The sequence below is a fragment of the Nelumbo nucifera genome, chromosome 3 (assembly GCF_055504915.1).
Source record: "Nelumbo nucifera cultivar China Antique chromosome 3, China Antique-T2T, whole genome shotgun sequence".
NCBI classification, from domain to species: domain Eukaryota; kingdom Viridiplantae; phylum Streptophyta; class Magnoliopsida; order Proteales; family Nelumbonaceae; genus Nelumbo; species Nelumbo nucifera.
Window position 1 is genome coordinate 25,727,091 of NC_142651.1, and position 21,761 is coordinate 25,748,851.

General features: G+C 39.2%; 1 protein-coding gene across 6 annotated transcripts in view; it reads left to right on the top strand.

The window, feature by feature from the left end:
• The window catches only part of LOC104595277 (sulfhydryl oxidase 2-like), a 46,373-nt gene that overhangs the window by 19,105 nt on the left and 5,507 nt on the right, over positions 1–21,761 (top strand). For all 6 annotated transcript variants that reach the window (XM_010255988.3, XM_010256062.3, XM_010256139.3 and 3 more), the window contains 5 exons: positions 2,614–2,683; positions 2,797–2,865; positions 2,951–3,024; positions 3,106–3,262; positions 11,657–11,697. In XM_010255988.3, coding sequence (XP_010254290.1) covers positions 2,614–2,683; positions 2,797–2,865; positions 2,951–3,024; positions 3,106–3,262; positions 11,657–11,697 — 411 coding nt within the window. The remainder of the gene's footprint in view (positions 1–2,613; positions 2,684–2,796; positions 2,866–2,950; positions 3,025–3,105; positions 3,263–11,656; positions 11,698–21,761) is intronic.

The window sequence follows — 21,761 nt, forward strand, 5'->3', positions numbered from 1 at the left end:
CATGTTACTAAACTTGAAAAGTGATGACTGAAGTGATATTGCATTAGGAAGAGTCTAGAACATAGGAATATAACAAAAAGTGTCAGAACTTATAAAAGAGGGGAGGTCTTTACATATTTCTGGTTTAACAGTAAAGACCAAGTGAAATTTACTACACCATTGTTGGTTTCTACATGGATCTGCAGAAAGGATTTCATTAGGAGGATGAGACAGCATAGAACAGCCACTTTTAGAGAAAGAGATTTCTAGTCCATATTGGATATTATAATAGAGGACGTGTAGACTGATGCATGCTGTATAATTTGGGAAGAAATTTCTAGAACATTTAGGAGTTAGGATGATGGTACTTTACTAAAGCACACTGTATAACTTTGATTTACATTAATAAAATTAACAATTGTGGATAAAGATGTGCAGAATTTCTGCTTGTATTTATAGTCTAATAGAAAGAGGCACTTTTGGTTTTTGGTCAGTGTTCTCTCAATACCATTATCTTCTTAATTCTTCTTCTTGTTCTAATAAATTTGTTTTTACTCAAGTCTCCTTTATCTCTCTGTAAAAGAGGTGGAAAATTTTTAAATCTACATTCTATAGGTTTCAGTTACATTATTTGCCCTTTTACAGCTGAAATTCTTATTTCCACCCTTTAAACACAGAAAAATGCAGCCTTACTGTCAACCTTATGTCTGGCCAATAAATCTGCAACACAGTTAGCTGTTCTAGGAAACCTCATAGAATCCTAGATGAGATGATGTTCAGTTTAGAAACCAAAAATATTGCTTATCTTACGAATAGTCTGCACGTGCAACCAGTAGCTGTCTGAGAGTCACCTTCTGCCTCAATGTGATAGTAACCTATGGTGGCCATCAATCTAAGGCCATGAACAGGGAAAAAATATCCTCTCTGATTGACTTTTATTGCATTGGATATGGAGAGACAAACATACACCCTAAAATTATATACTTAACAGGTAACAGTTTGAATTCGATGCCCCCTCTTTGCTTGATTACTATCTAAGAAAGATGAACAAATGTATCTGTTGAACATTGATAAAAGGTGTCTGACGTGAAACATTGAAAACATGAAAGGAGGCAGATCAGCAGAGTTTACTTACAAAAATAAAATGAGATGAAAGAGAATGCTTTGAAATTTAGATATAGGATGACTAATGTGTTTCAAACACAATATAGTTCATCTAAGTTGCAAAAATAAATGAGATGTAGCTAATATTTGGAAACAAATGTATATGATAAAATAATTTTCTCCTTGTACGATGGTTAGCATATGGTTCATGTGATGTAACCAGGACACTGTATCTGGGATGGTGAAAATTCAGAAAATTGATTGCCATCGTACATAGTTTAATCACATCCATATAAGCATACATAACAAAAAGAACTTATAAAAGAAGGGAAGAGACAGGAGGCATAGAAACGGTATATGTGTAGGGGGTGTCAATTGGACTGGATTTGGTTCAATCTGATCCAGTCCAATGTGTGTCCATTATAAATGGATCAGGTCCAATCCAATCCAATGAATATTTTGGACTGGTCTAATTTAATGTCTGGACCGTCCAATCTGTTCAAATTTGTATTAATTTAGATTGGTTCCAACCCAAACCTAGTCCATTAACACCTATATTCTTATCTTTTATCAATGGACCGGACATTGATTCAATCCAACTCAATCCAATAAATACTTTAGACGATTAAGTCTGGACTGGTCCAATTCATTATGTCTTATTGGTCCATTCAATCCATCCAAATTGATTTTGGTTGGACGGGGTCCAACCCAAAACTGGTCCATTGACACCCCTATATATGTGTATTTTTTTCTGTATGATGTCATATATGTATATGTCAGTATGTGTATATTTAAAACAGTTAATAATAATTCTTGGTACTTACTCTTGTGCTGCTGTGGGGAGGAGGAAAAGACCTGTGAGGCAAATGATGCTTGACATATGTGATATTCTTTCATTTCTTTGTAATACTATTTTTACAGTTATTGATCAAAATGATGATGATGATAGTAATAATAGTAGTTTACTTATAAAAAAAATAGTAATAGTAAAAGTAAATCAGGAACCTGGTTTACCACAGATGCTTTTTTTGGTGGGTTTCATTCTTGGATAATCATGGAAAGGCTCGGGGGTGACCCTTGTTTCTTCTTGGGTATTTTTGTAGCTTGATTTTATCTCCATCCCATCTTTTGCTCTGTTTTGGTTGTTTTTAATAGTTAAGTCATTAATAAAAATAATGCTTACTATATATTTTTTATTTTAAAGCAAAATAAAAAAAGATAAATTGCAGTTCCCTTGTAGTTTGATCATTTCTCTTTAGTGCTTGTATCCATAGAAAAAGGTATTAATAAGATGAAACACTGTTGTTTTTACCCTTCTTTGATGAAAGACGGTATTAATTGATGAAAATATATCAAGACTGCTGCCTCAAATGCTGCTGTTATGTACTTTGAAGAAGTTGATGTTGCCTTTTTCATTTTTTTGTGTGGGTTGACGTATTTCATTTCAATGAAATTTATGGTAGTGCATCACTGCAATTATTATTCTCAAATTGGATTGATGGACAGATTTTTATTACTGTGCGTTTACAGTTCTTACAGCTTGGATGATGAGAAATATGAGAATGAGAACCTTCCACTGAATGCATCAGATCCTGGACAGGTCTGTCAGATAAAACATTTCTCCAATTTGATTTCTGTTGTATGAGGATTTAAAATGGCTTTACTTAAATTCAAGCATATTGTTTAATTTGTGTAATCCATATACTGTGAAAGATTGCACGTGCTTTATATGATGTTGAAGAGGCGACCTGGAGTGCATTTGACATCATTTTTGAACACAAGGTATGACACAATTATCTGTCTAGATTATGTTATTATCTACCATAGTGATTCTTCAATTCAACTCACCTGTTTTCTTGTTCTGCAGATGATAAAATCAGAGACTCGGGATCCACTTATAAGGTTTCTTCAACTCTTGGTGGCTCATCACCCTTCCAGGAGGTTGAAATTGGACTTACCATTATGCATCTTTGATCTACTTAATAAGCTGCATTTAGTTTTACAAACAATTTTGTTTATCAGGTGTCGAAAGGGAAGTGCAGAAATACTTTTGAACTTTGATGATTTGTGGCCTTCAGATCTATGGCCAGTTAATATAGAAAAAAATGCAACTTATCATGGAAATGACGCATTTAAGGGTTTTCAGATTTGTGGAAAAGAAATTCCTCGTGGATATTGGGTGAGAAGAAAATTGCCATTAAAGTTTATACTTTTGTTCTATATTCTACACTAATCTTTAATCACTGTTTCATTCATAGAACTTGGAGTTAAGAGATCATGTCTTTTATTTAGGCAGAGTTTGGCTGTGTTTATTTGAAAAATAAGTGCTTATTCTAACAAGCGTTCATGAGTGTTTGGTGAAAAAACCCTTATTTCAAGCAGGGGCAGTATATGTATTTTCAAAATGACGTGGCGGGCCAAGGAATGCCAGAAAGGAAATAAACACTAAAAAATAAGCCCAAAAATTGGGCTTCTCGAATAAGTGCTTATCCCTGGGAATAAACACTTATTTGGGCTTTTATTTCCCAAACATAAATAAACACTTATTGGTGTGGTCCCGACCCAAAATAAGTGCTTATTTTTAAGCACTCCCAAACAGCCTTAAAGTTCTAACTTTTGGATAATCTTCATTAAGCTGTTAGTTGCATGTTAAGTTGCCTAGCTTATGAGAAGCAGAAACTTTAAAGTATAAATATGTCTTCACAAACCTTGATCACTATCCACCCAAGAGGGTCATAATTCCATGTTTCAGTTGAAGGCTTCATCAAGGTTCAAAGTATCGATACGATATGCCCCATATCAGGCATATTGTATTGTATCGGCAGGGTTCCAATACACTTGTTTAAAGGTGTTTTCAGGAACCCATTTGTTTTATTTATTAAATAATATAAAAATATTTATTAAAATGAAAATTTGAAAAAAACTTAAAAAAAAAGGCGCATGGTTTAAAGCACCGATGCACCCCTGCCGATACATTTGGGTGCATCGATACTTTAAACCATAGGCTTCATGCAAAAGATATGCTTTTTCATATGATAGTGATGAAGCATAATAATTCTGGTGGTGTTTAGATATTGTCATGAAGTTTAGAAGCATCTTCTTGAATCATCTATTGTGGGAGGATTCAATTGTGTTTTATCAATAGTTTCAATACAGGTAGCAGAGGTTCATTCCATCGCTGCCTCAACTTGTCTACAAACCCTTTTCAAGTTTCTAAACATCCTTTCTGCAGCTGCAAGGTTAGATGTTTTGGGGGCATGCATATATTGGCTTAGTACTCCAACAACATAGACAATATCTGGGCAAGTCATAGTGAGATACAATAGCCTCTCAATAAGTCTTTGGAATTGTTTAGCATCAACAACTGCTTCTCCCTCATCATTTCCAAGTTTGTCATTATAACCTATGGAGGATTTATCTGGTTTGGCCCCTAGCTTCCTAGTATCTTATAGAAGGTCAAGAACATACTTTCTCTAAGAGATGAAGATGCCTTTCTTTGAGAAAGCAACTTCAACCTAAGGAAATATTGAAGGGGACCCAAATCCTTCACTTCAAAATTGGAGACTAAGAACTCCTTCAGTCTTTTGATCTTTGGTTCTCAATTGCCATTGATGATAGTGTCATTGGCATACACAATGAATGCTACAATCTTTTCCTATTCCGTTTTTACAAACAGGTGTGATTCGATTGGCACTGCCTAAACCCTATCTATTGAACCACCTCATTAAATCTATTCAACCGAACCCTTAGAGATTATATAAGGATTTTTTTATCCAACAAATCTTATGTTCACTTCCTTTAACCTAAAAATCTGGTGGTTGAATCATGTACACCTTCTCCTCCAAGTCTCCATTGAGGAAAACATTTTTGACGTCCAATTTATAAAGACTCTAGTCAAGATTTGCCGCCAAGGAAAGAAGCATATGTATAGAATTCATCTTAGCTATAGGTGCAAAGGTCTTAGCATAGTCAACCCTGTACATCTGTGTGAATCCCTTTGCAACAAGCCTCGCCTTTTACCTCTCCACAGATCTATCAACACAATGTTTCACTAAAAACACCCATTTACATCTCATTGGTTCTTTTCCCTTGAGATCCACAAGTTCCCAAGTTTTGTTCTTATGGAGAGCACTCATTTCTTCTTTCATTGCATCTGTCCAATTAGGCATAATCAAAGCTTCTACAATCCTTAGGAATAGAAACACTAGAGATAGTAGACAAAAAATAGAAAGAAGATGAAAGGTTCTCAATGGAGGTAAAGTTAGCAATAGGGTGTTTGTGATGGGGATCAACTTAAGGCATATCAAAAGAGAACCAAAGCTGCTCCTATTCTCATTTGGCATCATTATGAAGACGTGGGGCCCACATGGGAGCTGGGTTAGCAATGCATTAACTTGGGAAGACCCTAGAGTCTTCAATCCACCTTAAGATGCTCTTTGTGTGGTTAAGCTTGATGCTTGACAGGACTTATTTGGTTTTCTTACATTTTTGGACAACAAGGGTATTTTTGTAACTTTGCATGTTTAGTGGGTTATGTTTGGGAACAGGTCTTAGTCTAGTAATTTCCCTTTGTTTGGCTTTATGTTTATAATTGTTTGGGGCAGGTTTAGTCTAATTTAGCTTCTTTTGTAAGTGGCTTATTGGGCAAGCTAACTTGGGGGGCAAGTTTCTTCCTTTGGAAGCTTCTTCTTATTAAGCTTGTAAGGCTCATTTGAGGAACAGTTTTTGCTGATGAACAAAGAAAGTTTCTCTACAGAATTTGGTGTGATTGCCAAGTTGGGGGTGTGATTTCCTAGGGTTTTATCTCATTTCCATCTCTTCTCTTCTTTCTCCATTAGTTCTTTGTTTGTGCTACACACTTAGACCTAAATTGGTTGCCAGAATAGTGCTGATTCACAAAGATCCTGCATCAGTTTGGTAGTACATGAATGGATACCATTACGTTTTGCAATGGGAATATTGAGGTCATTCATAGGGATACTATCAACAGGATCAAAGCATCAATAGGAATGCACCCAACTAGGAGGGACATGTACTACCTTCTAGGTTTGTCTCCAAGGAGTCTGGTGGTATCGGTTGCATGATTATTGATCTTTCCACACCTTCTGAACTTGCCTACTCCTTACAACGCCATTTACGTAAGAACACACAAAACAAATAGGTTTTGGAGAGGAGAGGCAGAGAAGTAGGGTTGACTCTCAAAAAAGGAAGCATCCATATAACTGCCCTCAGAAATCACAGATGTGTGGCCCCACAAATTAGAATGAACAATGTGAAAAGGAAAAGATGCTTCTTTATTAATTAAAGGAAATGAGGTTCCACAGGGAGGATAATAGGAGGTAAAGAGAGATGACTTACTAGTCATGTGGTTTTAAGCCCCTAAATCAATGATCCAAGGGGATTCTGGAGGAACAGAGGACACGTGGAAGGCAGAAGCATGATTACCTGCTGTAGAGGTAAATGAGGTAGATGGACGGACTATTGGATACTCCTTGTAACAAACATAGGACTCTAACACACTGCTCAAGTTGCTCTCTTAGGTAGCAGCTTCTTCTGGTTCTTCTTGGGTCTCCCAATCAGATCCCAATAGGTCTCCTTTGTATGTCTAAGTCGTTGGCAGTGAGTACACCAAAGTTTGTCCTTTTCATCACCTTCTGACTTCCTATTCAAATTAGTTTTCTTTACCCCACTGATACCACCCTTAGCCACCAGAGCAACCTGTTCCCCTCTGGAGGATTTATAGCATTCCTCCTACTCTCTTCAGATTGCACAAGTGCATGAGCCTCCTAAATTGAAGGAAACTCCTTAATATCCAAGATTTGCACTCTTACAGGTTCATATTATAGGATTCAGTCCCAATAAGAAAGCATACACTCTCTATTTTGAAACTATCTTCTTATAGGCCTTGGCATCACTGTCATCCTTCCAGTTAATAGTTTGATAATGATCTAACTCCTATTCATAAAAAAATAATGATCTAACTCCTTCCAGGTAGAGGTAAGTGCATAATAATAGGCAGAGAGAAAGGCTTGGGTGTCACCCTGTCACCCTGTTCACATTACAGAAGATTCTGCTAGTAACTGGTACACATGGGCATAGCGACTCTGCTTGGCATAGGTAGTCTTGGCCTGCTCCCAAATTTCCTTGTCAATTTTAGCCCATATAAAATTCCTTCTCACCTGAGGTGGCATGGAGGATAATATCCATGTCATGATTATACTGTTCTCCTGATCCCACTGTGGTCTACAGTACCCTCCTTTGGCTCCTTAATCTTCCCATTCAGATAACCAGTTTTACCCTTTCCAGTAACAAACAGCTTGACACCTTTGGACCAGTCCAGATAGTTCATACCATCAAGAGGCACAATTGCAGCAGGACATGTTACCCACGCTATTACCATTGATGGATGATGAAGTGATACCCGATATTGCTGATCTTCAGCAGCCATGTCGTATAACTGAGATCGCTATAACAGGATGGGTTTCTACAACAGTAAAGATAACTGATTACATAAGCCCTTAATCAAACTGAAAACACACTTCAAGTAGAACACAAGGCTTAACCATCAGATCTGCCAGGGTAGAACACAAAAAAATTGATATAATAAAAAGGATCTGGCTACCCAGGTTTCACAGACAACCACTAATGATCACCTGTTCACCTTTCTGAAGGAACAAACCTAGTCAGATCTGCACACCACTGATTGAGCAGGTTCTACTTCAGTGAATGATCACAAACACTTGATAGCAACCTAAAATAGGTTCTCCACATGCTTAGGACTATCAACTATACTGTTTTCCACTAAAAACTTGCAGTTGGAATACACCCCCTGCTACCAACAAATCCCACAATCCAAGAAAAACCATACAGGAAGTCTTCAAGCCTCCATTACAGTCCACTGGTCACCACAGGGGATGGTTCTCTTGCTGCCATGACCAAGGAACAGAGAAGAAAGATGAGGAAGAAGGGTTTCAGACCAACCCGGGCTCTTGTTTTGCACATCTAATCAAAAACAAAGAAGATCAAGATGGAAGAGATAGGAGAAAGATGAAATTGATCACAATTCCTGCTCTGATACCATATAATTCAATGAAGGAAGAAGAGAAAGTGCAGAAGAGAAGAGGAGAGGACAGTGAGAGAGCAAGAGAGACATGAAGAGAATGTTTGAGGGTCAAAAAGATGGGCTGGCAGCGCCCTCTACTTTATTTATATTAGGGTGAGGTCATAACAACTTAATAAAAGATAAAAGGACTAAAATACCCGTGGCAACAACCCCCACCACTGCTAGAGCATTGTTGTTATTTCTTCCTGGTGGTTAATCTGCCCACATTCTGCCAGTCACCTGTCGTATTGTTGCAAGTGGATGAATACCAATTGCTTCTATCTCCCAAGGTTCCCTGTAATGACACCAGACAGGCCTAAGGAGCTAAGGCCCAGAACTAGAGCTGCAGCCCACCAAGCCCTCACGTGCTACTTGCCTACCATCAAGCAAGTCTACAGTAGCCATGTAAGCATACAGTTGGGGAATTACATGTGGGTGGGAACCTACAGATTTTCTTTTTTTTGATAAGAAACAATAACTTTCATTAAAGATATTAAAAGGAGAGTATAGTTATCACCACCCAAAGGATGGACGGAAAAACAGAATAAAAGTCTTATAAACAAGCCCAAAACAAAGTCTCCCTAATAACTCATTGCTTAGTTAATGTGTCAGCCATTCCATTTGCTGACCTTCTTACCCAATTAAATTGCACCCCAAGTTACCTTGATATGCTAAACATCTCTCTTAGAGGTTGTCTAAGTGACCAACTGACCATACTCCCTAGTTTCTAGATTGCATCCACCCTATTACCAGCTTGGAGTCTCCTTCCACTTCTAAGTGTTGCATATCCCATTGTTTTGCCAATTTCAGTCCTTGAAGTAAGGCTGTGACTTCTGCCCTCAAGGAATCTCCCACCCCAATTGGGCCCGAGTAAAGGGCCAAAACTCTTCCTTATTTCTGAAGACACCCCCAACTCCCAACGAGCCTGGATTACTTAATGAGCTTCCATCAAAGTTTAATTTCACCCCGAACTGAGACGGTGGTAACCAAACCTCTTGAATTACAAGGGAGAAGGGAGAGGAGACAACTATAGAGCTCTAATTTCTAATTAAGTCAGCTGAGGAGAAGTCCTTGAAAAGTTGCTGCACTTTCAATGGCCTCAACAAGTGCTTCTTTGGATTTTTCTTGTCCTTGGAAAATCCTATCCCAAATTGACCAAAGGATGGCTTCTCTTGTTATTCTCCACATTACCCTGCCTCTTTTCTTTGGTTGTTGGAAGAAGCTAGAGTCAAAGAGATTCAGCACACACGAGGGGGGATTCCATCTGCAACCAAAAAGAGAAGAGAACCAATCCCACAAACAAGAAGCAAAAGGACAAAAAATCAAAAGATGAGTCACCATCTCACCACTTCTTAAGCAAAGGCAACAGGCATGTGGGGAAAGGCACCAATCTGGCCTTTTTCTTTGAAGTACATCCATAGTGTTGATCTTTTGGAGAGCCACTTCCTAGCAAAAAGCCCTAACCTTTGGTGGAACATGAGTACACCATACTTCTTTAGTAGGAAAGGAGATAGGCACGGTAGAAGGCTGAATTAGGGCATTGAAAAAAGAGGAACAAGAGAAGGCCCCTGAATAGGATTCTGTTCAAATTCTACTGTCTGGGCAAGAATGATCTAGGAAAACTGAGTTCAACACAGAGAACAATTCATCTGCACAAGCAAATTTTGAATCTCTCAGTCCTCTTCTCAAACCCAAGTCCTAGGTCCCCTCAGATACATAGAAAGAGGAAATGACTTTGAATTTTATTTAGGGAAAGAGAATAAATTACCGGGAATCTGTCCTTAAGGGGGATGCTCCCAAACCAAAGATCCTCCCAAAACAGAATTTTATTGCCTGAGCACAGATCAAATCTGATGAAAGGGCGAAAGAAAGGCAAGACTCCAGCAATGGCTTTCCAAGGGGAGAAGTGAGTAGCCCTAGGGTCGACACCAGCATCCCATCCATTAGCTGCCATCCCGTGAATACTTTCCACCACTAAGTGCCACAAACTGCTCTAGGGGAAATCTCCATAACCACTTTCCTAACAATGGCAAATTTCTTAATCTAATATTTGCCAATGCCTAAACCCCCAAAGTCCTTTTTCCTAGAAACTACTTCCAACTTCACTAGATGGTCCTTTTTTGAGTCTCCCGGTTCCCACAGAAAATCTCTCATGATCTTTTCTATCTTATTGGCAACTTTGACATGTAACTTGAAGGTAGACAAAAAATACACTGGAAGGTTTGTCAAAGTGGACTTGATTAGAGTGATTCTACCTCCTAGCGAGATATAATTCCTCTTCCACCCTGCTAGCTTCTTAGTGAACCTTTCTAAAACTGGGTACCAAAAGCTTTGTTGTAACCTACAGAGTTGGATGTAACTGAATTCTCTGAGATCTGGATGTAAGCCGATATAAGTCCAGATAAAATGAAATGGAGGAACTGGAATTTGAATTTTGAACTCTCTCTCTCTCTCCCTCTTCTCTCTCTTCTTCTCTAACTCTCTCCCTCTCTCTCCTCTCTCACTCCAGTCCATTTCAGGAGGTGGTTTCCTGTTTTCCTTGAAGAAACCCTGTAATAGGTAGGAACCTATCATTCCCCTGCTCCATTCTCTGGCCCAAATAGCTCCTTACAAAGTATCCCTTCTTCTGCAATAACTATCTGCATCTCCTGCAGCTGGTCTGCAACACTTATCGCTGTCGCTATCAAGTGGCATGCCAGCTTCTTGCTAGACCTCTTGAATCGCTTTTCACTCAGTCTTTGAGCTTTCTCAGTCTCCTTGAACCTCCTGCACAGCTGCACCCACTATCACTGTTTCTACTTGCCCTTGCTCCGCCTCTCTTGCTGAGATTCCGCAACTAAACCTTGAACCATCCTCCCCTGCTTCCAATCTAATAGGATGTGGCTCATCTTGAGTCAATATGGCTTGGGTCCGCTCAGTCTCGCAGCTTGGTCCAACTGGGAGTCAAACCAACATTTGCTTCCTACTTGGACCACTTAAATGATTTCAACCTGCTCTCTCTTCTTAATCACTTCATCCTTTTCTATCTATTATTTGCTGCTCTCTTCTATTTACTCTGCTGCAATCTCTAATCTCATCTTCTTAGCTATCTCTTTCTTCAACCACTACATACACACTAGTGGGACTTGTTTCCTTCATGTCCTCCTTGCAATCAGATCACTTAATTATGGAATGTAATAGACAAGTGATTCATTCTATTTGGTTAGTTTGTCAGGTAGTTCAGTTCTAATATGTACGGTATTATGGTGTTTTTTTTGTTGGAATAGTCTTTCTCATATTCCTTTAATACAATTAGTGAATGTTCAGTTGTTTATTTTCTCTTCTTAGTTTTACATAAATCTGCTGCGAGTTCAACTCCTTTGTAGTCTTCTTCTTCCATGTTACTTTATAGTCATTATTATGGTAATTACTGATGTTGTTCAGTGAGAGCAATATCTGACTCTCTCCTATTGTATTGGTGTTTCATGCCAGATCTTTTGTCGTGGCAGCAAGAATGAAACAAGGGGCTATAGGTAATCTCCTATTTTTTCTCATTTTGTTGTAATTGCTGTCACTATAAAAGGCATTACCCAATGTTGGTCCCAGCTATCTGGGGTGTTGGGAGGGGTGAACTGGATGAGGAACTGTCACTGTGATCTATTATATTGTTTGGTTTGCGTAATGCTTAACTTCTACTTGTGTGATCCATTTATTCTAGGCATCATGCATTTTTCAGTTGATAATGCAGGAGGAATAATCGTATCTAAGATTCTCCCAGTTTTATGTATTTATGGATAGCTAGGTTATTTTCTTAGGGATCGTTTGGTAACAACTGAAGTGGCTGAGCTGAATGAATTATTGCTTTGCCTTTTAGTGGATAAGTTATTAATGAGGTTGTGAGCTCCTTAATGGACAAAGCTAAAGCTGAGTTGATTACTATACTCTCGAATACTTTACTAATTAGTTATTTTATCCACTAAAAGACAAAGCAATGAACCATTCAGGAAAGGATTTTGTGGGGGACTGTTTCCAAATTCAGGAAGGTCAAGTGGTGTAGACCCCGAAATTGAGAAGGAATGTCCATGATCAGGAGCTGGAGTTGGTATCCTTATTGGAGATGGTAAATAAGATCCAACCCAACCCAAACAGGGAGAGCCAAATATGTTAGAGGGCAGGGCAGGGTGTTAAATTCTCAGTGGGCTCCTTTTTTATCAAATTAATCGAGCAGAGAGGACAAATGGTGGATTGGAAATGAATTTAGAAGTCCCAGTCTCATCAAGGGTGTTGTTCTTCATGTGGAGAGAGCAGTCCTCAATAAGCTCTCCACTTTTGACCATCCACAATCCAAAGGCATATGGCTAGAAAACAGACGTAGTGTGTGTTCTCAGGAGGACAAATCAGTGACACACCTATTAATGTGCCATCAACATTTGGTCATACTTCCTACACCTCTTAGGGTACCAGTGGCTCATCCCAAAGGATACCCACACACTTTTATTTTCTTGGCTAATCAGTTGTCTTAGTAAGAGGGGTGCCATCCTGTGAAAGATGCTTCTATCTGCCATTTGCTGGGGAATATGGGAGGAAAGGAACAACAAAAATTTCAGGGGAAAAAGCTCTACTAGTAAGGATGATCGACCTTGTGGAGAAACCATTAGACTTCTAGTCAAGGGTTCTTGAGGAATTCCATAATTTTAGATGCTCTCACTTTTGTAGTCAATGGCATAGAGCTATAGATTTTGAGCTCCTAAGCTCATGACATACATAATAGAGAAAATCTGTGGGCTGTATCTGGTGCCCATCTTTTTGTAAAGCCTGCATGGGACAGGATTCTAACTGTTGATCACCTAATCCATAGAGGAATGGTAATGGTTGTAGACAACACTTGCTCTCTTTGTGGGGGAACCCAGAATTGGTTAATCATCTCTTAATCCACTGACCTGTTGTCGTTCACTTGGTGTGGTCATTTTTGAACCTTTTTCAGATGCAGTGGTTGTCTCCACTGATTCTGGCAGAGCTTCTTACTTCTTGGAGGGCTCAGGGTTTCTCAAGCAGATGGGAGATTCTGTGGAGGCTGGTGCCCTTTGCTGTTTGTTGGAACGTGTGCAAGGAAAGAAACAGTCATATTTTTCAGTCCAAGGCATCACGAAGGAGCAGCTTATTGGCAAAATTGAGAGGATTTTGGTCTGGTGGGCAGGGGTTTTGAAGCAATTCTATGATGTTACAAGTAGTTGACCCATCATTGGACTGACATCATTTTTGATAGTCACCAACAGAACATAATGTACATGTCATAGTATATATTGATATACATCTTGTAGGATTTTTGTGAGGGTTCCTCACCCTCTTTTATTCAGCATAGTAATGCAGTTATACACCATTTATAAAAAAAGTTAAACTTTATGACACCTCTAGGTCCTCTACTACATGGTTTTCACTGCATTTAAGCTACTACTTTTTTAAGGAAGCTTTGGCTACCTCCATTTTGTAATTACATCATTCAATGTTGTAAGATTCAGACTGGACCGGATGTTCAGAATGTTCAACCTGGGAACCAGAAGGTATTCCGGTTTATCGAGTCCCAGTTTTCAATTTTTTGAAAAAACTGGTAGAACTGGTCAAAACCCAGAAGAATTGCTGAAAACCGGCCGAGTTTCAAGTTCAACGACCCAACTGGTTCTCACAACTTTCCCGGGTCACTAAATCAATCAAACACTACGACACTAATAGGAAGAATTGAACTCATGACCTTTTAGTTATGTCCGTTGCCTTGTTAACATTAATCCATCTTGTTATTTACATTCATTTATCTGTCTATCTATCTATCTATGCTTTAATGCACATATAATCTGTAGAAAGTGTGAGTTGTACGACTTGAACCCTGATCATTTGCATCAATAATTAAGTAACAAACCATCTAGCCACCATGATGTAACTATAAATTATATTATATATGTTATTTTGGTGATTCATGGTCAAACCGTTTGACCTACAACATGGCAAAGATTCTAGTTTTGTGTCCGGTCTGGATCTTAGAACATTGATGTCATCTGTTGAGAATGCTGAAAAGATATCCATGGTTTTATCCAATGCACCACTCTCACAGTGGTGCACTTGATAATGCCTCATTTGTGCATCTTTTCTCTTGAATAACCTCACATTCCTTTCTTCCCAAAATGTCCAAATGACTGCTGCCCTGGTGCACCTATGTAGACAAACTTTTCTAGAGAATGTCATGTTCTTTTCTTTTACATTCCAATATCCATGCATACATGTTAATAAAATTTCTCTTTTTTTATCAGCAAAAGGAATTGATTAAATTAAGATTTGAAGTTAAAGTACAAATGCCGAAACACTCCAACCAGCCCTAAGTATAAAACCATCATCATACAACCAAGGATGACCAAGTATGATATGTTTTAACTTCATAGGACAACACCACTAATCATGATTATGGTCATGTGGCATCAATCCAATTTTTATGGGAGTGTCAACGTAGTTACACCCAAGTCTAAATTTTCATAGAGTGAGTGAACTCTCTCTCTCTCTCTCAAGATGCGATCTCTTTTTCCACCCTTCCTCTTCTCCTTTTCTTATATGTTTCAGATCTGAAATACTTGTACTTTCTCTTCCTTTTCCCTATCATCTTCATTGCCATCATCATCATCATCATCTAAAAACTGTCCTAATTATATGGAGTTGGCTAGTTCAGTGCCATATCCAGCGTTAAATTATGAGTGCTTGAGTTCTTTCTCTCATATGGGATTAACTACTTTCTCTTCTTTCTTCCTATATCAGATTTTAATTCTTTCTTTCTCATCCTTTTAACCCACCATTGCTAACTAGTTGGACTTTTTCTTTCCTGTCCTGCAGCAATCTTTACCCCCCCGGTGAAAGAGCTCCAGCTCTCTCAAATCCCCTGGCTGTTAAATACCTAGCCTATCTGGTATGATGATGTAAAGGCCCCTCACAATCCTCTTCTATCATATTTTTTATCAATGACTGTAAACTTTCATTAATATTAAGAATATGGTATGGTATGAGGATTAAAAATACAAAGTAAAGACTGAGAGATAAAAACACTTATCTCTCCCCTTAACAGCACCCCTCTCTTACAATTGCGCCTAGAAAAGAACTTGTCATCCCACCCATTGCTTGGCTAATGTCTTCCATGTCCCTTGTTAACCACCTGAATTTTTTCTTCTAATTATTGTAAATCCACATCTTCATTCCCTCACTTTGAAGCCAATTTACAACCAATTGCGAATCCCCTTCTACTATTAACTTCCTAATGTTCCAAGTCCTTGCCCTTTGCACTCCTTTTATCATTGCCAAAACCTCTGCTCTGAGACAGTCTTCCTCCCCTACCAGGCCTGAGTATAAAGCAATAATTCCCCCCTCTTCATCCCTAAATACATCTCCAATTCCTGATAGTCCTGGGTTTCCCATGCTACTATCATCAAAGTTTGATAAATCTTGTTTCTGGTTAGGACCAAGGATGAGTAGTAGCAGCCTTGTTTGGAGCAGAAATTGACACTTCCTTCCAATTTCTAAGAATGTCATCTGTAGTAGCATTAGAGAAGATTTTTAGAGACTTAAGCTAGTGGGTGACCCTAACTTTTCCATGAATATACTTGACTTCTTTCTTCGCATATCATCCATAATATTGCCGCTCTAGTGCATCTCCACATTAGTCTTCCCTTCTTATTTGGCCATGGGGAAGGAAGTTGGAGCAAATAGACCTTGCACATCACCTAGAGGATTCCACCTACACCCAACAAAGAGAGAAACCATTCCCAAATATATGCAGTCAAAGTACAAGAGATAAGTAAGTGGTAACGGTTCTCATCGTTAGCTTTGCATAAGACACACCAGTGTAGGGATAAACTCCAATTTTTGCGCTTTCTTTGAAGCAAATCACAAGTGTTAATCTTTTCGTGGACAACTTCCCAACAAAAGCTCCAATCCTAAAACGAATAGGCTTGCACCATATCTCCTTTGTTGGGAAAGAAGGCAAAGAACTAATGGAGGGTTGGAAAGGGCTCTAAAGAATGAAGCACAAGAGGAGCCAAAAGGAGCATTTGTCCATATCGGCCATCCAGCTTAGAGGGATCAAGGAATACTTCTTCCAACAATTGGAGCAAGCTCATCACATTTTGAAGCTTAGAATCTCTTATGCCCCTCCTGAATCCTAAGTCCTAACTTATTGAAGGGATGGGAGATCCATCATATGGATGGCCGAACTATGCAGGGTGGCTGGGCGAAATTTCAAAAATTTCTTTCTCCCATCTGGGAATCCTATTCCATGATTTAGAAAAACTGCATTTTTCAAGATTCGTTCTTGAAACAAACCGGACCAGATCTGAAACCAAAATTTAGCAAGTAGGAAAATACCTGATACAGAATAATAGTAACTCCCAACGTAGGTGTTCACGCCCAAAGAGTTGACCAAAACCCGCCTCCACTGAAGATGACACAGCTTATGGTGAGGTAGGATCAACAGGATGGTTCTTCAGCAAGAACCCTGATTCTTCAGCAAGAATTAGGCAAGGGGCTGGTGAGCACGACTTTAAATTGTTTCTTCTAGCAAGAAACAATATCAAGAACTATTCTTGATCAGATCCAAGAATGGAGATCGAACTGGGTAGGGGCGGCAAGAACTGGGGAAGAATTTTGCAGATTTCTGAGTGAGTGAAACTGGTGAATTCGCCCCCTATTTATAGCCTTCTTTGGATCAGCCTCCTAATCCAATTAGGAGAGTTTCTTGATCCAAATCTGATATTTGGATCTGGACTCTGAAATGGATAAGACTTATCTTATCCTTTAGCTAATTGATCAGGTTATAAGTCAAACTCGTCCCATTTAATTAAAACACTTAAGCGTAGTTCAAAATGGGCTTTAGGCCCATTAAGTCATGTAGCTCACTTTCCCTTTTATATGCTGGCTAGCTTGGCTCTCTTTGTATGGCGTGGAACCCTAGCATTGATCTACACATCAGCCACATGGGTTCAGCCTAGCCTCTGTTACAAGGCCTGGCCGAATTCACTGCAGAACACAGTGAACCCCTGAGTCCATCAGTATGGGCTCTTAATGGGCCCAACATTTACACTAAATGGTCCTTGGGTCCAGCCACCTTATGAAGGCCCAAGGACTGTGGGCAGATGCAAGATTAGCCCAACAAGTATTACTTTCAATGGTCTTACACTTAACCTTTCAACCCATAATGCTCAAACACTAACCTACAAGAGAGGACCTCTCCCTCGGCTACAAGGTACAGTGTTGCACTCTCTACTCACATGGATCCCAGGAATTAAAACCTTTTGCAAACATTTTGTGAAACCATAATATATAAGTATATCTATATAAATATATTTTGCAAAACAAATTTCAACAAGTTTGAAATCAACTGCCGACAGTTTAGGTTTCCATCAGAGAGAGTGCATTCCCCGATCATTCACTTTTTCCGACAAAGGAGCTGATCCTGTCACTATGATCACCCACTCAGGTGAATTCTCGGACTATCCCAACATACCCAGGTTTTGACCCCCTCTAAGGATTTCACTGATTGGCATATCAAAGACAGGCCAATCCGACACTTAGTGCAATACCATAATCGCGTCTAGGGGTTAGGTGTAACATTCTAGTTTTTCCCATCTATCTCCAAGGTCCAAGGCAATACTAGAATTTGGTCCGATTCAGGGTTTCAAGAAAACCCACACTGCATGTACCTCAGGTCTCACCCTGGCAGTTGAGACAAGCCACCCCAACCAACTTGGCGGCACATCAAAAGTTTCTAACTAACACAAGTTTCACAAGTGTCCAGTTTAAGGGTATTACACAGAAACACACCAAAATAACACGAATCAATTATGTACTTTATTCATTAACAATAAATGACAATAAGTACATCAATCTGATTGGAGCTAAGGGCATACATTGTCTAACACTTACACCATTTCTAGAGTTTGAAGAAACAAGGAATTTGGAGATAGGGTAATTTTTTAAGCAAGTTAGAGCATAAAGGGAAGGGAATTGTGCTTTCAATGGAGAAGAAGATCCCAACCAGGTATGTTCCCATAATTTAATACAGAAGAAAAACAACCTTTTGAAAGGAAAGGACTATTTAAAAAGTTGCAGAAAATCAAAAGAAAGTAGCAGAAACCAAGTTGCAAGAAGAGAGAAGAAGAAGAAGATGGCGGCAACTAGGGTTCAGAGAGAGATTTTTTGAACATAACCTCCTCTCTTACACCCCTAATTCCATTTCATTAAGTTAAACTTTAGTAATTTTACAGAGAGGCCCCTAGTTGGGTAGAAAATTAAAAAACATAACATAAGAAAGAATAAAGCTCGGATTAAGGCCCATTACAGCAAAGAACATAAAAGATAAAAAAGATAAACAGCCTATGGGCCATTCGGCCCATCTTCTCTACACTCCCCCTCAAGCTGAGCATAGATGTCAATCATGCCAAACTTGCCAGTATCATGCTGAAGTTTAGCTTTGGGAATGCCCTTGGTGAGGAAATCAGCTAACTGTCCTTCAGAAGTGATGAAAGGTAGACACACCTCTCCAGAATCTACTCTTTCTCGAATGAAGTGTCTGCCAACTTCAATATGTTTAGTTCTGTCATGTTGTACTGGATTGTGAGCAATGTTGATGGCAGCCTGATTATCACAGTGTAACATCATTGGCTTATCATGCTTAATACCTAGTTCCTCCATCAAGGATCTAAGTCACAGTAGTTCAGAAACTCTATGAGCCATGGCTCTGTATTCAGCTTCGGCTGAAGATCGGGCAACAATTGATTGTTTCTTGCTTCTCCAAGAGACAATATTACCTGCCACCAAGCTACAGTACCTAGAAGTAGATCTTTTGTCATCAATGTTTCTAGCCCAATTAGCATCTGTGTAGGCTTCAAGTTTCATATGGCCATTCTTAGCAAATAGAATTCCCTTTCTAGGGGAACCCTTCAAATAACACAAAATCTGCTCTACTGCTGCCATGTGAGTATCCCTGGGAGCATGCATGAACTGACAACATATGCAATGTCTGGCCGAGTCATGCATAGATAGAGAAGTTTTCCAAGTAGTGTCTGGAAGACTCCCTTATCTTTCAACAATATTCCATCTGAGGTAGAGAGTTTATGACTCATATCAATAGGAGTAGCAACTAGTCTAGCACCCATCTTTCCTGTTTCAAAGAGTAAATCAAGTACATACTTTCTCTGAGAGATAAGGATCCCATCCTTGGATCTAGCAACTTCTATTGCCAAGAAAGTATTTCAATTCCCCCAGATCTTTGATCTCAAACGTTTTATGAAGGAAGGATTTGAGATCATTAATCCCTGATACATCATTACCAATCACAACAATATCATCAACATACACAATCAGGTAAACGGCCAAGGATCCTCTCCTCTTTACAAAGAGGGTATGATCAGACTGTGTCCGTCCGTACATAGCCAAAGCTAACAAGGGCAGCCCTAAACCTTTCAAACCATGCTTTGGGGGACTGTTTAAGTCCATAAAGAGATTTCTTCAGCCTACAAACCTTCCCTTTCATATCTGTTTCATACATCCCTAGAGGAAGAGACATATAGGCCTCCTCATGTAACTCTCCATTCAGAAAAACATTCTTTACATCCAGTTATAAAGTGGAAAATATGAGTGTGTAGCCAAAGATAGCAGAATTCTCACAGAAGTCATCTTGGCAACAGGAGCAAAGGTCTCCAAATAATCAATCCCATATGTCTGTGTATAACCTTAGCAACCAGCCTAGCCTTGTACCTTTCAATGGTGCCATCAGCACGATATTTGATAGTAAAAACCCACTTACAGCCTACTGAATCATTCCCTTCAGGAAAATCAACCACTTCCCAAGTTTCATTCTTGTGTAGGGCATCAATTTCTGTTCTCATAGCATCCCTCCATTCTGGAATAATAAGAGCTTCTGACACAGACCTGGGAATTGGGTTAGAAGCAACAGAAGAAAAGTAGACAAAATATGAAGGAGAGAGCAAACTATAAGAAAAGTGTTTGAAAATGTAATGTGCAGTACACTTCCTTTTTCCTTTCCTAATAGCAATGGGGATATCAAGGTTTGGGAAGGATGACTCCAAAGGGGCTGTATCAGTACCTGTTGTCTCTTCTGTGACTGGAAGTGCAGGAGGCTCATGTGTTGTAGGGGAAACAATCTGCTCATTTCTGGTTCTCTGCCTTTGGTGCAACTTGGGATTAAAAATAGGACGAGGAGGTAAAGGAGGAGGGATAGGAACACTGGAATGAGAATGAAATGACTGATCCTCCCTTGACTCATTTGAGGGAGGAAGAGTCTCAACAGAAGACTCAACTGGGACAGGAAGGGAAAGAGCAAACAACTATGACAAATTCTCCCCCTTTAGACATTGCCTCTCCTGAGAAGAATCATAAAAGGAAGAGAGCTCATCAAAGGTGATATCCATGGAGACATACCGAGTGCCAGTCTTCGGATCAAAACAACAATAACCCTTTTGTGTGGGGGAATAACCAAGGAAGATACACTTGTGGGCTTTTGGTTCAAATTTATGTCTCTGGACACTTGGGATATGTACATAACAAGTGCAACCAAAGACATGAAGAGGAATAGGAAAATGATCCATGCCTGGATGAAAAAAACTGAAGGGAGACTTAAACCCCAAAACCCTGGATGGCATACTGTTGATTAGGTAGGTTGCAGTGAGAACAACATCACCCCAAAATTTTGTAAGGACATGTGAGGCAAATAGAATACTTCTTGCAACTTCAACAATATGCCTATTTTTTCTTTCAGCAACTCCATTATGTTCTAGGATCCTAACACAGGAGCTTTGGTGAATAACCCCCAAATCAGTATGATAGCAGGTTAGGTTTTTCTCAAAATATACTTTTGCATTGTCGGATCTGAAAATTTTAATTTTGGTATCAAATTGGGTTAGGACAAATTCATGGAATTGCCTCACAAGTCTAGGGACTTCATAAAAAATATCAAAGTGAACTGAGAAAAGTCATCAATGAACAAGATAAAATATTTGTAGCCACCCATAGAAGGTAAGTGGTAAGGCCCCCACACATCAGAGTGCACAATATGAAAAGGAGATCTTTTATCACTCAAAGGATAACTACTTCTACAATGTTTTGACAATTCACACAACTCACAATGAAGACTGGACAGACTAATTCCCTTAAACAATTATGGGAATAAATGACTTAATGTAGAAAAAGAAAGATGACCCAAACAAAAATGACATAACATGACTTGACTGATGGACTTTGTAGATGTAGACCCAAAAGCAGCTTTTCCAGGTTGTTCATGGCTCTGTCCAGCAGATATATTCCATTCGCCTCATGGCCACTCCCAATCACTTTCTGAGACTCCAGATCCTGAAAACACAGTAGGAAGGAAAGAAGGTTATATAGCAGTTCAATGACTTAGGCTACTTACAGATAACAAATTTGTATTTAGCTTGGGTACATTGAAGAGCAGAAGGAATTACCAAGGAATTTGTAGCCTTGATGGTTCCCTTGCCGGAGATAGGGGCAAGAGAGCCATCGGCTAGGGTGATTTTGTCATGGCTAGGAACTA